A 17968-nucleotide genomic window follows, 5' to 3' on the forward strand; every position below is an offset into this window, starting at 1 on the left:
TCAGCATCCAGCTACAGGGATACTTGCGGGTAGTGCCAGGGTTAGCGCTGGACAAAACTCTGCAGTCTGGGTTCAAGTGGGTTTCATTGAGCTTTTACCATGAGTTTCAGTTCTCATGGTTTCACATCTGTTAACTTTCATGTCAAGTTTTGAACTCACATGCAAGGCCTGAAATACAATGAAACTCATAAGTTTAATTCATTCCTGTACATTGTATGGAAGGTTCGATCACAGATTTCACTAGCAACCCAAAATGAAGCCATGAATCTCAGGGGGTCTGGGAGTTTTCATCCTGGGGTCTGAGATCAAGAAGGACGAGTTAACGACTCATTTTTTGTGTCTATGTTTGAAGCAGAAACTAAGAGATTTTTGTAATCACATTGGGTTTCAAAACAACACTAATGATTTAGACAATGCTGAGGTCAAAAGGGATGGTGTGAAATAAATGTCACTTAGCCCACAGCTTAATGACACATGATCTCCTAAACACACAGTCAAAATTAGAGAAGACAGCTATGCTGGGTGCCCCTTATTCCTCAGCGGTGCTGTTTATCACCTCATTTTGTAAACTGCACTAAATCAATTTAAAAATCCCTCTGGTTAAAGTGGCACACACCCCATTCTCCACTGAATGCATCCGATGAAATGAGCTGTAGCTCACGAAAGCTTATGCTCAAATAAATTTGTTAGTCTCTAAGGTGCCACAAGTACTCCTTTTCTTTTTGCGAATACAGACTAACATGGTTGCTACTCTGAAACACACCCCTAATGCCATCAAACTGAAATAAAACATTGCTTATATTGGTTTAGCTTAAATCAGTAAATTATCAGTTTATGAGTATCTGTACTAGGAGTTTGCACCACTTTAACCAGATTGATTGCATTAAACTAGTATATATTTGTTCTAGTATAGATTAGGCCATATTTTAAAACACAAATATGCCCATTTGTCCTCTCAAGTTTTTTTCAGGAGTGCAGGAAGAAGAGGGCTGAGTAGAAGCTGAAAGTGGGGACAGAGTTTTAGTTCTAAGGGTGGATCTGCAAGAATAGGCTGAGGTTCCAGTTTTGGGACATTCATTCTAAATATTGCATGAAGTTTCTAAAAGATCCTACATGTGCCCAGAGCACCAGATTCACACAGCTTATTAAATACATTTATCTTCAGAATCTCAAGGTGAAATCCTGGCTCTACTGAAGTCAATGGGAGTTTTGCCATTGGCTTCAATCAGGGCCAGGATTTCACCCTCGCCACTAATCTTCTCCATAGAAAGGAGTCAACCTACTTAAGAAAATGGCTCTTGCCATTACAATGCCTTTATTAAACAGCTCTTTTCCATAGGAACTGTAAATCCCCCAGATAGAGCCTGTCAGAGTGAGAATCAGGGCCTTCTTCATCATGGAGCCATGATGTGGGAACTTATTACTGGAGAAGATGAGTGACTATAAACTGCTCCCTGCCTTCAATACGCAGTACAGAGCTTACTTGTACTTTCCAACAATTGCAACTAAATACAGAAATGAAGAAGAAAGATGTAACTGAAAGTAAAAAGGAAGAGAGAGCGCTATTGAGAGAAAGGGGTGAATGAGGCAGGAAGGGAGGAAGGAAAGAAACAAAAAAATCTTTTTTTAAAAAAAGCACAATCTGACCGGCCCAGATGAAACAGGGAGAAAATGAGCCCGATGGCCCTGAGCGACTATGACCTGTCAGAGATGTGCTCATACACAAAGGCAACGGATGGTGGGGTAAAAACCTGGAAATTTGAGGTTAGAACTGATGGCGCAAAGCAGAGTTAAAGCTGGTTTAAGTGGCTAGCTGAGGAGGAGCAGAGGAGAAAGCGCAGAACAGGAAAAAGCAAACAAAAGCAGAAAAATATGAGAGGGGAATGGAAGACTTATTCTCCCTTCCCTTCCATCCCTCCTGTAACATGTCCCCCACGCCACCCTCCTCCCTCCACCATCCTCCCTCGAGACCAGAGTCTGGGTTTTCACCTTGAAAATCTTGTTTCTCTGTAAACTATTTCCTATTACTGTAAATACTTGCAGTAACTCAAATTCGGGCAGCTTGGTGTTTCAGAGGGACCCTTTGCATCACTCGTGCACAAATGAATCTATGGGACTGGCATACTTAAGGCTTTGACAGTTCACATTCTAATGATACCATCACAATCTTGAGAGTCTGGCTTGCCTCAGTGAGGCCTGCAAGTAGTTCTTGATCACTGTTCAAAAGGTTACTTTCAGGAGAAACTGCAGTAGTAGGCACAGAGCTGGCATGAAAGGGACAAGTAGTCTGCCTCTAGTGTAAGACCAGTAGCAGACTCCTCTCCCCCTGGAGCAAGGCCAGGTGCCAGGAAGCTATTTCCCTGCTTTGTCCACTGCTGGGGCTGTGCAGCAATATGCTGCCCCTTACACAGATTGTACATATACAATAAAAGGAAGGGCTAGATTGTAAGTGAAAGATGAAATTCTCTTTTACAGTTCTTGGTCTCTCCTATTTGGGGAACCCACAGCTGGGGGCTTTGTGGGACCAGAAAGGCCAGCTCTGATTTTTAACCATTAAGAGTAATTATTCCTATGTATATATACACAGACTTGACTCCCCTGTGGAAAAGGTTCAGTAAATAGGTCAATAGGCTACTATCAGTAATCTAGGACCAACTTTGACTTACTTAAACATTTTTTTTAAAGTCTGCTGGGGGACGTCCTCACAATGCTCTGTTTTCTGAAAATCTACAACCTCATAGTTCAGCTGTTATCAATGTTTTGTGATTCTATCTTCCCTCTGCTGGCTTCAATAACAGCACTTAACAACATATTATTCCCAGAACTATGCTGACATCACTGAGGGTAGCATAGAAACAGGGAAGTAAACAAAACAGCTGTGTTAATTTCAGCTTTCTTTAAAAGAGAGCACCAATGAAACAACTACCAAAAAGTATTATTCTGTATTAACTGTCTTCATTCTTAGAATCAGAGAATATCAGGGTTGGAAGAGATCTCAGGAGGTCATCTAGTCCCATCCCCTGCTCAAAGCAGGACCAAGCCCAACTAAATCATCCCAGCCAGGGCTTTGTCAAGCCTGACCTTAAAAACTTCTAAGGAAGGAGATTCCACCACCTCCCTAGGTAACCCATTCCAGTGCTTCACCACCCTCCTAGTGAAAAAGTTTTTCCTAATATCCAACCTAAACCTCCCTCACTGTAACTTGAGACCATTACTCCTTGTTCTGTCATCTGGTACACTTGAGAACAGACTAGACCCATCCTCTTTGGAACCGCCTTTCAGGTAGTTGAAAGCAGCTATCAAATCCCCCCTCATTCTTCTCTTCTGCAGACTAAATAATCCCATTTCTCTCAGCCTCTTATCATAAATCATGTGCTCCAGCCCCTAATAATTTTTGTTGCCCTCCGCTGGACTCTTTCCAATTTTTCCACATCCTTCTTGTAGTGTGGGGCCCAAAACTGGATGCAGTACTCCAGATGAGGCCTCATCAATGCCGAATAGAGGGAAATGATCATGTCCCTCGATCTGCTGACAATGCTCCTACTTATACAGCCCAAAATGCCATTAGCCTTCTTGGTAACAAGGGAACACTGTTGACTCATATCCAGCTTCTTGTCCATTGTAAAGTCTAGGTCCTTTTCTGCAGAACTGCTGCCCTACCGCTTGGTCCCTCGTCTGTAGCAGTGCATGGGATTCTTCCATCCTACGTGCAGGACTCTGCACTTGTCCTTGTTGAACCTCATCACATTTCTTTTGGCCCTATCCTCTAATTTGTCTAGGGCCCTCTGTATCCTATCCCTACCTTCCAGCATATCTACCACTCCTCCCAATTTAGTGGCATCTGCAAACTTGCTGAGGGTGCAATCCACGCCATCCTCCAGATCGTTAATGAAGATATTGAACAAAACCAGCCCCAGGACCAACCCTTGGGGCACTCCGCTTGATACTGGCTGCCAACTAGACATGGAGCCATTATTCACTACCCATTGAGCCCAGTGATCTAGCCAGCTTTCTATCCACCTTATAGTCCATTCATCCAGCCCATACTTCTTTAACTTGCTGGCAAGAATACTTTGGGAGACCATATCAAAATCTTTGCTAAAGTCAAGGAATAACACATCCACCACTTTCCCCTCATCCACAGAGCCAGTTATCTCATCATAGAAGGCAATTAGGTTAGTCAGGCATGACTTGCCCTTGGTGAATCCATGCTGACAGTTTCTGATCACTTTCCTCTCCTCTTGGATTCTTGGATCATGGTTTCTAAAGCCAAGCATAAGATGGCATTTTTCTTGAAACCACTTGAGTTATAAAATAGGCCCTTGAAACAATTAATTCATTAGTAGTTTTTTCCCCAAGCCTACACTTTATACTATAAGCTACTATCTTTGGTCATTTTTCTGAAGTTTTGCAAAGTTATTTTGTTCAAAAATTGCTTTTAAAATATTGTATATTTAAGAGCTCACAAAAACTGCTGTGTGATTTTTAAACAAAGTATCCTTAATAGTAATAATGTCTTTTTTCTTGTGTCTGAGAAGAAGCATCAGTTTAACTAAAATAGTTGATTACAACTGATTTAGTGAAGTGTTGCAAATTGCTCTGTGGGTTTAAACTTAAGTCAATTTCAACCAGTTTCCCAGTTAAACTAAATCTATATAAGTAGATACAAAAACCAAAGGAAATGTCCATGCAGGGGTTTGCACGGTTTAACTAAATGGATTTAAATAAAGTATGTTAGTTAAACTGTGCAATTTTTGTGTTCCATCAATGCCTTGGTCTGCTGAAGTTGCAGGCTTCCACTACATTTTGTTAAGTACACCAGTAGTCAGCATACTTCTGTTTCTTCTAGATGGTTTCCTAAGGAATTTAATCTGGAGCTACTGCTGAACTGGAAAGTTGTGCAGAAAAGTTCTGTGACATTTAATATGTACCTTTCTGCCAAAGCACTTCAGTAGTTCTTAAAATTATATAACTAGTCCCTAACTCTTTAGGGGGTGGGGAGAAAGGTGTGAAAGATCATATTCCTAGACAGATTGTCCTCAGATACACACATTCAATTCCAAGAGACTTCAGGTATTTGAAGCCAAATTTTGGCTCAGGGATTAACTTAATCTAAATAATTAGTTTGAAGCTAAGGTAAAATGAGATAAAAGTTCTAATGCTACTAAGTTGCTAAGAGCATCCAGTTCTTTTTTTTAATGAAAAGATATGCAGTAGGGTACTTCAGATGGATCTTTTGCCTCTACAAATATCTTTTTGCATTTTCAAAATGCAGCTTTTCTAAGTAACATGTAGATGATGTAATGGAAATAATTCACAGCTATTATTTAAAATACTAAAAGTATAATTGTGGGATTCTGAGTTCACCTGCCTTTTTTAAAAGTTTCTTTATGCATTTTTGGTGGATGGTATTCACTGAACACTTCATTTCTAATGCACTGCAGAGATCCAATCATGTTAACGGCACATGATATGGCTAACAAACAAGAACGGCTCTTTCCAAAGCACTGTGGGATTAGCAAATTAAATGTCTTCTCACATTTCCACAGATTGTGTCTGCTTCATGCTTTTATATTGTGCTGTTGAAAACTAGGAGCTAGTTCTCAAATACAGAGAGAGGTTTGGGGCCTGATTCTCAGTTTTACTACTGTCCCTTTATGCCATTGTTTGTACAAAAGGAGTAGAAACGTGCCCCGATAATACTGCCTGTGCAAGCGGACTCTTTGGTTTATAGAACTGGTGTAAGCACCCTGACCTTGCTTCCAGGCCCCAGAATAGGGGGTGTTTTGAGGCGGGCAAGTGTTTTGGGGTGGGCTAGGGGATAGGACATATTCTCTATTTCCTGGAGCCTACAGGGGCCATAGGAAGCAGAGCATAAGATAAAGCAATTCTATGGCTCTTCCATACACTAGACAAAACAGTGGCTTAAAGCTATCTTTGCCCCTAACCTGGAAATGGGGGAAACTGAGAATTGTATGAAGAATCAAAGTTTCATTATTCAGGTGCAAGATGGAGGCTGACCTAGTTTTTCTGTTTACTTGGCACTAAATTCACATTTTTCTCTTTAAAAATAAGTATTTTCAGTAGAACCCTACACTCAGTTGTACCAGATACATTAGGTAGTTAGATCTTCCCAGTGCAGAATGTAATGTCATATTTCTCATTTTTAATTCTGGTCATGTTAATTATTTCATCCCCATTGTATTTTTAAGGTAAAATTCCATTACATTTTAATCTTTTTCTTTTCATTGAAGTTTAGTATGCACTATATAGACAGTGGGTAGAATAAATGTGTTTTGGGACCATTTGTTTCAGTAAATGAAATCCTATTTAGGTTAAAACTATTTTATTAGTGGTAAATACGTCTCATGCCCATAAAACACTACTTGGCATAAAATGAAGAGAAAGCTACTAAAAGCTATAGATGATGGTGGGAATGCATGCACTACAAACACCCCTTTCAATGGCTTCATTAAAACATTCAGAAAAAGAATTGGAATTGCACATGAAGCTGAAAAAAAAAGACACCAAAAGGCAGCAAATGAACAAGGGGCCCTTTGCACCTACAGTAACTTGTACTGATATATACAAGATAGGAATCCCAACATATTTGTATTTGCTGGAACAGCTCTTACAAATGATATAGAATTAATTTACAAAATACCTAAAGTATGGTCCTTCAGTGTTTTTATTCACATCTTCTACCCACTTAGCTACATTATATTCTCTTTTGAACCAGGGGTTTAAATACCTGCAGAAAGCAATGGAAGGAACAGAGAAGGCAGAAGAACAAGAAGAATAGAAAATCTGAGAACACACAGCACAAGCTCAGCAAGGATGTCTTCATCCCCAAAATGCAAGTGAGTATGGCAAATAAATCAGTATGGATGTTGGGTGAGGAGTAGGCAATGTGTACAACTGCATGAGAAAATTTGAACTACAACAAGGCTCAAGTTCAGTTAATCTGGAAATTGTTGAGGACACATTATTCATTTAATTTCCTAAGGGTGAAATTTACCTCTATGCAGAGGGTCAGGAATGATCACAAGGTATTTGCACCTCTTACATCCTCAAAGTAGTGACATGATGAGTTTTTGGCTCCTGTCCTGCAATTTACTCTCTGCAAGAGCAGGCGATCTACCCAGCTGGAATGAATTGCAGGAATGAGGCCTTAAGTGCTGCAGAGACTTTGGGCTGGCCCTCTGTACATGGATGAATTTCAACCTCACCATTTAAAATGCTCTTTTTGCATCCTCTGGTAATTTCTTTACACCTATATTGTGAACAAAAATTGGTTTTAATAATTTTGTGTGATCTGGTAAAATTGTAAAGAGGGTTGCATAATTGATCTGATATTTTACCCTGTAAAACCTTGATTAGCAAAAGAACCACTTAAAAAACCCCATGTATGTGTTTGTTTAAGTTACACACAAACTATTGTTATTTTATTCCATGGTTAGCAGTAATATTACAACAAGTGAAGACAGTTGTTTTGTAACTAACTTCCCTTGCCCACCAATAGCAAGTTCACTTAATTGTATTGAAACTTTTCCTCTTCTCCCTTTGTAGTGTTAACAATAAAATGGGATGTAGACACTGCACAACTTGTTTAGTGCAATTTAAATTCTGCATTTCTGGTATAATAATCACAATAGTGTAACAGTTATTTATATCACTGCATTTATATAATAGGGATCAACACAATCTGAAACAGTAAATGAAATGTAACAACAAAAAATGCAAATATTCTTTTTTAAATTACTGTAAATACCTTTGGGTCAGATCCCACAGCTCTTATTCATGTGAGCAGTCCACTGATCTCATGAGTGAACTGTTTCCTCAAGGGATTGATTTTATGAGGACAGGACAGGACAGAACAGTTTTCTTTTTCTTTTTTGAAACTACAACCCAGTGTTCTACAATATGCCAAACCATGTCAAAGTCTAAAACCTGTCACAGGTTGTTGTTTAAAAAAAACCTCCTTAGACCTCCTTTTTTGTTCTGGAACTTCATCTCCCTGCCCTGCATAAGCACAGCCACAGCTTTCAAAAAGTATTCGTCCCCAGCCACAGTTGCCTCTAACTTATCTGTCTTAATTACAAACGAGTGAAATCAGTAGTGCTTTATGCTTTCCAACCTGGCTTCTTCGTAAAAAGTAGAAGTTTAAAGCTGTGGTGCAGCCAAAGATGAAGTGCTAGTAAATCAACAGGCTGGCGCCGGTATCATTTGGATCTGCTGTTACAGTTTTAACTGCTGATGTAGCTATGGATTCCCTGGAGACTCTGCCATAGCTGCAGTCCTTTTAACCTGAACTTTTTATTTGAAGAGGTCTTTTGGTAACCATGAAACACTCCTGATCTATCTTTTTAAGTAGAAAATAAAATGTAATATGGCAACAAAGCTTGCAGTTGTTATACAATAATGTTTGTGAGCTTCCTAGGCCAAGTTACATACAGATAACTTCCATTCCTTCCCATCAATCTGCATATAGAAAGGTTTATATTATGTCACTGCAGACCACTGAATTATATCACGAGAAAGCTCTCAGATTGATTTTTGTAGTCATCTGTGCATCAGTCATCGATGAAATCCAAAATTACTTTGAATGATAAATTCTTATTTGGAATAAATCTGTCATTAAATCTAAGGCTAAAACTAGACCAATGGCTTGATTTGGCTTGCAGCGCAACATGCACTAATGCAAAAGACCCAGGTCCAAGAGGGATCTTACCCCTCAGGTTGGCAAGGAGGAGGGTTGAGCTAGCGCTGCATCAGCAGGAGCACCTCCAAGCGGTCAGAAGTGTTTTGCCACAGTGAGACTACTGAATACTCAGGGGAAGGGACTTTTCATGGGATAAAAATGGCAGCCCAGAATGAAGGAGCAGGTGAAACTGACCTGTGATCCCGATTCCCTGTATGGGGGTGGTGAGAACCCCCTTGGCTTATGCCTTGGGTTGGGATTTGTTGGGCGAGAGAAAGCCCAGGCTCAGATACATGGGTTACCCTGCTGCAAAAACACAATATATAATAGAAAAATCTAAGCCAAATCATGTTTATATCAATTATAACAATGAGGAAGATGCACACTTAAATGAAAAGAATTAACAAAGAGAACCAGTACTGCTAATTGGCAAAACACATCTTACTAGGGCATGTTTTAACACATCTCCATTTTATTGTCAGGATATTCAGAAAGTCTGTATTAGCTTTCTTGAATAATACTCATTGATTTTAACAGAAAACTATTACTTTATCAGACCACTCAATCAATTCTGTTGTAGAAACTTTGGAAGAACATGCTGGCCCTGTTAGTAAACATTTTCTTTGTATGGAGTGAACCACCTGACTTCATTAAATAAAAATTCTCAATTTTTTTTTTGACTCATCTGGAAGCAATTAAAAACTGACAAAAATAGTTGTAAGTGTCTAGGTAGAGCTATGACATTTATCAGGAGCCTTACATCAACCAAGAAACAATCTGTTAGATTTCAAGGCACACACAAAATAAAGCCTGGTACGTTTTTCAGGAATTGCATGAGATGCTTGCTATGTGCATCCCATACTAATACTAATGAGAGCATATGGCTGAAACCCTACCCAATGCTTCAGAAATTTAGAGGAAGCTAACAGTTTAATTTGTGGGCCAATTTCCAATCAGTTGCACAACTGTGCACACAAAACAATGCACCTAATTAGTGCATGCAATCACTGCAAATATATGCATAAATCAGGTATGTGTGTATGTAAATGTACATCTGGTAGCTTCCTGTGCAAATACTTGAATTCTGCACACATTCACAGTATGGCACAAATCAGGCTCATAATGGGTTAATTTACAGTGGATCTTGTTTACTTATTGGAGACAATAGTTTGGCACCTTATTATTTTCTTTACACTGTGTGCACTATTCAGCTCCCAGATGTCACATAGGAAATATTCCAATCGCTATTATCCATTGTCTCAGGATATATTTTATTAAGATTCTTCCACATTTACCTGAGAAGTTAATGAGGTGAATTTGTCTTGAAAATATTGTATGGACCCTAAGGCACCCTTAAAGCAGCTGGCATCATATTTTTGTTAAAACAAACAACAAATGTTTTGGTCACAGTTAGTAACAGATCATTCATTATCAGTTCTTTTCAAAATGTGATTTCATATTTCTAATTATACCCTATGTGTGACCTTCCCCCCCCTCGCCCCCGTACAATTCTCTCCTCTCCTCACTGCAGAAGTGTTGCTTGGGAGGATCCAGTTTTGTAGCCTGTGAAACCTGCTCACCTCATGGCTGATCTTCTTGCAGAACAGACTCTTGATAAGGAGTCTTTGCAATCACCAACCTCTCTCACCCATCCCCAAAGCAGACACCTTCAGGGGAAAAGGTGTCTCCCCAGCCCACCTAGTCTGGCAAGTATATTTCAGGAACACAGATGCTCTGTGCCACCCCCTTATAGGTTGCTGCTCTGCCCTCTGTAACAGAAGTCTGAGACTTACTTTTCAGCACCAGGTGCTGCCTCTGACTGTTACCATTTCTGCTTACACTATACTCAGCAGCAGGGAGGAAATGAGAGAATTAGATATGGCAGAAATTATAGGTCACATTAAAAAGAGAAAATGATACAGACCAAGACAGGTTTTTAAGTTACTGTGACCCTCGCTATTGATTCATTCTCATTTATTTATTTATCCTGAAGTTCTCAGGTATTTTAAATACACAAGCTAAGCATCACAGAACAGGGGAGAAGATGCTTTCTGCTCTTTAACCTTTACTAGAAATATGATTCTCTTCCCAGGTGATGGGTTAATGTTAGAGTAAAAAAGTTTATTTGTTTTCTATAGGCCAAATTCAGCCCTGGTTAAGCAGACACAGCGCCACTGACTGTAACAGAGTTGTGCCAAGCCTGAATTTGGTGCTATGTTTTTAAGCCTTGTCTTCAGAAATAAAAGTCAGAAAATGAAAGAGAGCACAAAACAAGTTTCTAAAGAAGAACTTGCAATCTCATCTGCACTCTGAGCAGGTTAGTCAACCAGGATAATTTGCTCTTATCAAATTGTCTCATGCAAAGGAAGAAAACCAAACAATCAACATTCCAATAAGAGTTTATCAGCATTAAGACCAAGGGGACAGGGGTGCTGCAGTCACTTGAAAGTTAAACTCCTCCAAGGGATTTAAGAATAATGTTACCGGTTTTGTATTGCCATTTTTAATCATGCAATGTTGTAGCTATTACGTCTCAAACTAGCAATGTTTGTAATTTGTAGCAAAGACTCATCTATGTGAACCTTTGGAAACTATGTATGCAACAACTATATATTGAACTTGGAATACTCAAGTTTTGGAACAAACTCAAAATCCTTTAGCTGAAAAAGGCCAGGCCCACAGAAAATCTAGTAGTATCATCGGCAATACCAGGAGGTACTCAATACCTGGAGGGCTGATGAAAAGCACAGTCAGGAAAGTTACTGAAATACTTTCCTCATGGATTGTATTTTCTAAATGGACAACCTACCTAATTCTCAATTACTGAGGGACAATCTCCACTCATTGATATATTTTGCTTTCTACAACCAAATCTCTGTAAAACTTTTCATGAGTGATGTACCCGAGTATTCGGATTCTAATATCTAAACTGAATTGTTAAATCTATTCACCTACATTTGGGTTATTGCTGATTATGTACTCTGTGTATCATACGACTATTAAAAACAAACTTTGTATTTGTGGATAATCTAAGCACTATATCCAAATGTACAGATACTCTTTTCTCAACCTATGTATTATATAATTTTTTTAACATTAGCTTTGATAACATTTTTTAATCTATTAGCTTCCAGCAGGACTGGTATCAAACTCTTCTGCCAGTGTGGGAGATACATTAGTACTGATGACATGGGGAGAGGGAATAATCATTTCTGTCACTGGCAGAGAATTATAAATTCTTAAATGGCACAGTAATGACAAAGGAAGCCTAATGGAAAATGTTTGACAAGCCTAGAGGTTACGGTTCCACCTATTCACCATCCTTTCAGATAAGGGGTATAACTAAGTAGACACAGATAATATGGAGTATTTCTCACAAGGAGAATAGCAAATATGGGCCTATTCAACAAATTAAAAAAAACAAAGGAGGCAAGAAAGCAAATCTAATAATTCTGTAACTGTCTATGTGAAGCTTGTACATGTATGACAGTTTTACAAATGAGCTCAATTCTTATTTGTTTAAATTAATACATACATGCCCATTTCTTATTTTTTCCCTTACTGGATCAGATCCAAAGCCTATTGAAGTCAATGAAAAGATTTACACTGACTTCAGTGGGCATTGTATCAAAGATTGTGCACGGACAGTCTCATCATGTTCTGATCCCCGTGGTTTGAGAAGATATTCTAGGTCAGACATGATGGTTTAGAGCCCTAAACTGTAAATGTGTCCTCAAAGCATAGTTAGGTTCTTTTCCTAAAACCTCTGGGTGGGGACTCAGAGATAGGAATGTGTGTCCCCAAGAGGACCAGTTTCCTCTGAAGTGGTTCCATCTGGGGTGAGGGCAAAGGAAGGAAAATAGGTTATCTGAAATTCACTACTTGAACAGGACACACTCAGCAATGGCAGTTTACTGTAGACAAAAGCCTATCGTGATGGTGCAGCCTATCTGACTGCTATAGGTCTGACTGCGAAGAAGAAAAGTAATAATTAATTGTTTTTTAAAAAGTAAGAGATTAAAAACACCTTTGTTAAACCATTTACCAGTCGGTACTTTGAGTGGGCCACGGGACATCTGTAGTTTCTACTTTAAAATGCTCAATGTAAATGAATATAGTATTAGTTTGTAAGCTGTTCTTTTCTGCTTTGCTGTTAAAGGGTCGACTTACTCAGTTGAATTAGACCGTGGCCTATATTTTTTGCCTCTGATTTTCTTTCTGTTTCCTCCTATATTACCTGAAAGAGATCAGAGGATAAAGGCAGACCAAATAATATCTTGATATGTACATGTATAGCATTCTAAAAATGTTTATAATTCATATTCGTTACCTCCCTGCCAAACTAGTGGTATTGCCAGCTTCAGCCATTCAAAAATCAAGAGTCAGGCCTCCCCAAAAAGCCATGAGCTTTTATTTGACATCCGGTTTCTGAGCCTTTAGAGCGCATTTGGGTCACATTTTCAAACTTTTCTCTGCAACCATGAGAGGTAGAAACTTATGTTTTAGCATATAAAAGCTGAAATTCTCACCCAGTTAGAACCTGCCGGAGCTGGGGCAAGTGAGCTGAAGCTCACGAAAGCTTATGCTCTAATAAATTTGTTAGTCTCTAAGGTGCCACAAGTACTCCTTTTCTTTTTGCGAATACAGACTAACACGGCTGCTACTCTGAAAACTAAATATTGTGAAACTCACAATACAATCATAAGGGTTGGAATCACTGAGCTCCTTGTGGTTGATTTCTCCACATTTTTCATGTCCTCTCACATTGGTGTTAGAACAATGGGTGAAGCCAAGGTGATGTAATTTCTATGTAATGAAACATCGCACTAACAGCTTTGTGCTAGTGATCTCTTCCTAAACTATTTAATATATTTAGAAAAAATGTCCAGTACACGAGCTAAAAGGGACCCTGTCAACTTGAATCTTCTGAAATTGACTCAAAACAATACAGTTTGCTAACAGAACACACGTTAGTCATAGCCCCAATGTTTTTAAAAATTCCTTTAAGAAAAAACTGTTAGGGGCTTTTCTATTCCTCTTGCCTGTTGGAAGGGTCTTTTATGTGAGCGTACGACCCCATAGTTTCATTTTCGGCTCTACTGCTGGTAAACACCAACTATTACAGGGCTTGTAAAAAGGCATGCACCATCAACAACACAGCACAATTGGCTATGCACAAAATGCTGCTGAAACAAATACACTGAAAACAAAATGAGTAAAATGCCCAAGTCTCTTTCAATTGTACTAATCTTAGTAGATACAGGTAGCAATAACTGGTAAAATATTGTGAGAGAATTGTGCATTTCAAGTTACCGGTGTCCTTTTAATGCCCAACCCTGTGAGGGGCTGAGCACCAAATGCAGTGGGCTAACGTCAGTGGGAGTCGAGGATGCTCTGTACCTCACTAAAGGTAGTCAGCTCTGCACAGGATCGGGCCCCTTAAAAATTAAAACAGGATCATTGAGCGACGGATTCTCCACTACTTTGCATGAACTCAGCAGCAGTGGAGAGGAGAGGCCACAGGGAAACAGTTCCAGCTCCCTGATCCTGCACCAATGACCCAATGAGAAAGCAGCTCTAACTCATGAGGTCTCTCCCTTCCCCACCATCCCCTTACACTAGGGTAAGGAGGTGGCTGGTACTGGAGCCAGCTCTGTGCCACCAGAGAACCCCCCTGTACTGATTATTTCTGGCCAATCAAATTCCTCTTTGCATCGCTTGACTGGTACATAGAGGACCAGAGAATCTGGTATGCATGTGCACACACACACACCTGTATATAAAATTTGGGCATTCTGAATATATGAATTTTTAGACTGGACTTCCTCTTAGAAACTATTACGAATGGAAGGCTGCATGGAACGATAAAGATAATTTCCATATATTTGCAATGTGGTCTTGAATTTAACCTATAACCTCAATATCATCAGGCATTAACAACCTTGACTTCCACTGTGAAAAAATATACACATCTAAATGTACCAGAACACATTTTTAGCATAGTTGCTAAAACTGTATTAAATTTACAAAGACAAACAACGGATCCAGTATTGTTGCCCATACACTGGTAAAACTCCTAGTGTAGCTGGTGGGAATTTTGCCGGAGGGGCTGCAGGATGAGGCCTTACATTGGCAGAAGCCTTTAATTTCTAAAATTTAACTGATTTATGTTTAACATAGTTGTTTTCAGATGAGTAGCATCATCTGGGCGAGACTGTTATTTTACAGTCTTCCATGCATATGGGGAAATGTGTACTTGTGCTCTCCCCAAGAGAAGACTAAGAAGTAAGACTGTGCCTTCCAGTTTCCTCCTGCTCTGGGTGCTGTATGTGGAGGAGAAAGGTAGCTTGTGCCAGCCCTAAACTTGGTGCAGTCTGTTTCCAAGCACAGCTGCACTGGCTGGAACATTTGGCCGTGAAACTTTGCCCATATGCAGGGAGAGAAATTGTGGTATGGATAGCCAACACAGGAGCAGTTGGGACAAGCCACAATCTGGATTTTAGTAATAATCTAATTCAATAGAATTTAGCCTTGGTGATCAGTGACTGTAATGATCATTTGGCTAAAAAACTTAAGGCCAGGTTTTCAAACGTAGTTAGCACCTAAAGATGCAGATTGGTGCCTAGTAGGATTTTCAAAAGCACCTAATCACTGAAGTCAATGGGAGTTAGGTACCTAACCTGCTTAAGCACTTTTGAAAATCCGCCTAGGTGCCTGCCTGCATCTTTAGATGCCTAAATACCTTTAAACATCTGGCTCTCAGAACCTTATTTCCAAAACTTAGCATTTCCTGTTTTGATATGTTTGGCCCTGTTTGCAATGATCAGCTGATTTCAAGCAACAGGGATAAACCTCCAAGGAATTTAGTTCCTTGTTAAATTCTTAAATATACATCTCTTAATTTCTGCCTTTGAAAAGCTGCAGTGGGGCCATTCTGATGCTCTTGTGTGCAATTCAATTAGAGGGTTAAAATTCTTAATTTTTCATACAAAAAGAAAATTGAGAGATGTTTTTCTTCTCTGATATTTATTTTTTTCATCCAATGTATCACCTCCAGGTATTCTCAAAGGTAGACCTTTCCAAGGCAAAATGGCTACAGCCAATGGAGTTGCATGCTTTATAACATATCAAGCCATAGAATCTCGCCCATTCTGCTCTAGTGGCACAAAGGAAGCAGAACTATCTGTATCTTCCCAGCGGACTCAGACCCAGGGCATCTGCATCCTAGGCCTTCCCCACCCCCAGACTCTGAGTGGGCGTGAGTAAAGATGAAGCATGTTGTGCCCTCTGACAATAACTAGCTTGTGGGCAGGTCCTTGGGATCACTACTAGCTACTAAAGTTTAGAGCATCCCTGATGCTGCTCTAAACTCTGCAGGAGCTGTGACCAGCATAAAACCAGCAAGAAACTTGGAGAGCTGTAAATGGCTCACTTGTGATTCCCCACTGTAGGCACAGCAAAGAATTTGGGCCATTATATTAGGGTTCCTCTTAATTGAATATAAGCTGCATATATGTTTCAGGTTTGCACTCAAAGGACTGTTTGAAAGTAACAGTTGAATAGTACTGTCTAAAATTTTATTTAAAATTGCAGTTTGGCCCATTGCCACAGACCTGGAATAATTCACCTCTTGGAGTTGAAGGGTCCAGAGCTCTGCTGTTAGTGATACAGCAAAATGTACTAGTGTGTTGTGCTGTTAAATCCAAACTCCCAGGTTAATAACAAAATGTACACAATTTTAGGGAGTCATGTTCTTGTCCATAGAACATTTAAATTGTCAGCAAATCGGTGGTGACACCCAGTGGGTTCTTTCTGTAGTCAGCATAAAAGTTCTCCCTTACCTTGCCATGAGTTACTTCTAGGTCTCCCATTTTCACAGATGTCTGAAATATGCTTTGTATCTGGGATCCTTTCACTCCATGAATGAGATAATCCATTTGACCTGCAATAGGAAGGCTCATCTGTGACTGTTGTTAGGTTACCTTCTGATAATTATATATTGGTCTGATGAGTTAGAAACATTCACAGTTCCAGGGTTGGGTCACAAAACAAAGCCCAAAGGTCTGTCTGCACCAACAGAGTGCACTGTTTTATGGTAAAGCACTGCAGCTAAGTTTTGCTAGTACTAGCCGTTCCTGCAGTGGTTCAGTGTGTCCACATTCACTAGCCTGGGTTCTGTAAACTGGTTCAGGGTGATCACTCATAGCACTTCATCCAACTGTTGCTATCCCAGTGCACTGCAAGCTTCCTAAGGCATCTTTCTAGCTATCTGTTCCTAGCTGTAGCATGCCCTTCCCCCACTCCCCAATCATTGATTCCATCCTGATTGAGAAATGCATGCTAAGGCCTCACACAACTGGAGGGAAACATGATGATGAAGATGGTTAGGAGGATTCCCCATTACATTTCTTCTCCTACCTCTAGTCCTGGAAGCCCAGGATGATCATGATGAGCACCAACGCACCTAGGTGGAGGTGCTCTAGGAGCTAAAGAGTTCATTCTCAGCTGAATAAACGGGCATGGGTTAGGGCTGTCGATTAATTGCAGTTAACTCGTGTGATTAGCTAAAAAAAATTAATCTCGATTAAGAAGTTAAATCGCAGTTTTAATTGCACTGTTAAACAATAAAATACCAATTGAAATTTATTAAATATTTTGGATGTTTTTCTACTTTTTCAAATATATTGATTTCAATAACAGCAGAGAAGACAAAGTGTATATTATTTTTGATTACAAATGTTTGCACTGTAAAAATGATACATAAAAAATAGCATTTTTCAATTCACCTCATACAAGTGCTGTAGTGCAATTTCTTTGTCCTAAAAGTGCAACCTACAAATGTAGATTTTTTTTGTTACATAACTGTTTTGTTTTTGAGTGCAATGTAAAACTTCAGAGCCTACAAGTCCACTCAGTCCTAATTCTTGTTCAGCCAATCGCTCAGACAAACAAGTTTGTTTACATTTACAGGAGATAATGCTGCCCTCTTATTTACAATGTCACTGGAAAGTGAGAACAGGCATTTGCATAGCATTTTTGTAGCTGGCATTGCAAGGTATTTGCATGCCACATATACTAAACATTCATATGCTCTCACTTTCAGGTGATATTGTAAACAAGAAGTGGGCAGCATTATCTCCTGCAAATGTAAACAAGTTTGTTTGTCTGGGTGATTGGCTGAACAAGAAGTAGGACTGAGTGGACTTGCAGGAACTAAAATTTTACATTGTTTTATTTTTGAATGCAGGGGTTTTTGTACATAAATCT

The 17968-nt window shown here is 39.5% G+C and overlaps 1 protein-coding gene across 18 annotated transcripts in view; it reads right to left on the reverse strand.

Annotated features, from left to right (window-relative positions):
* ADAM22 (ADAM metallopeptidase domain 22) overlaps nt 1–17968 on the reverse strand; it is a 203045-nt gene that overhangs the window by 13598 nt on the left and 171479 nt on the right. For 7 of the 18 annotated variants that reach the window (XM_043509365.1, XM_043509362.1, XM_043509361.1 and 4 more), the window contains 3 exons: nt 16543–16643; nt 12872–12938; nt 6665–6751 (listed from right to left, as the gene is read on the reverse strand). In XM_043509365.1, coding sequence (XP_043365300.1) covers nt 6665–6751; nt 12872–12938; nt 16543–16643 — 255 coding nt within the window. Of the gene's footprint in view, nt 1–6664; nt 6752–8896; nt 9008–12871; nt 12939–16542; nt 16644–17968 lie in introns of all 18 variants that reach the window. The other 11 variants (XM_043509369.1, XM_043509364.1, XM_038391259.2 and 8 more) reach the window with 3 other exon arrangements.

This window comes from Dermochelys coriacea, chromosome 2 (assembly GCF_009764565.3).
Source record: "Dermochelys coriacea isolate rDerCor1 chromosome 2, rDerCor1.pri.v4, whole genome shotgun sequence".
NCBI lineage: Eukaryota > Metazoa > Chordata > Testudines > Dermochelyidae > Dermochelys > Dermochelys coriacea.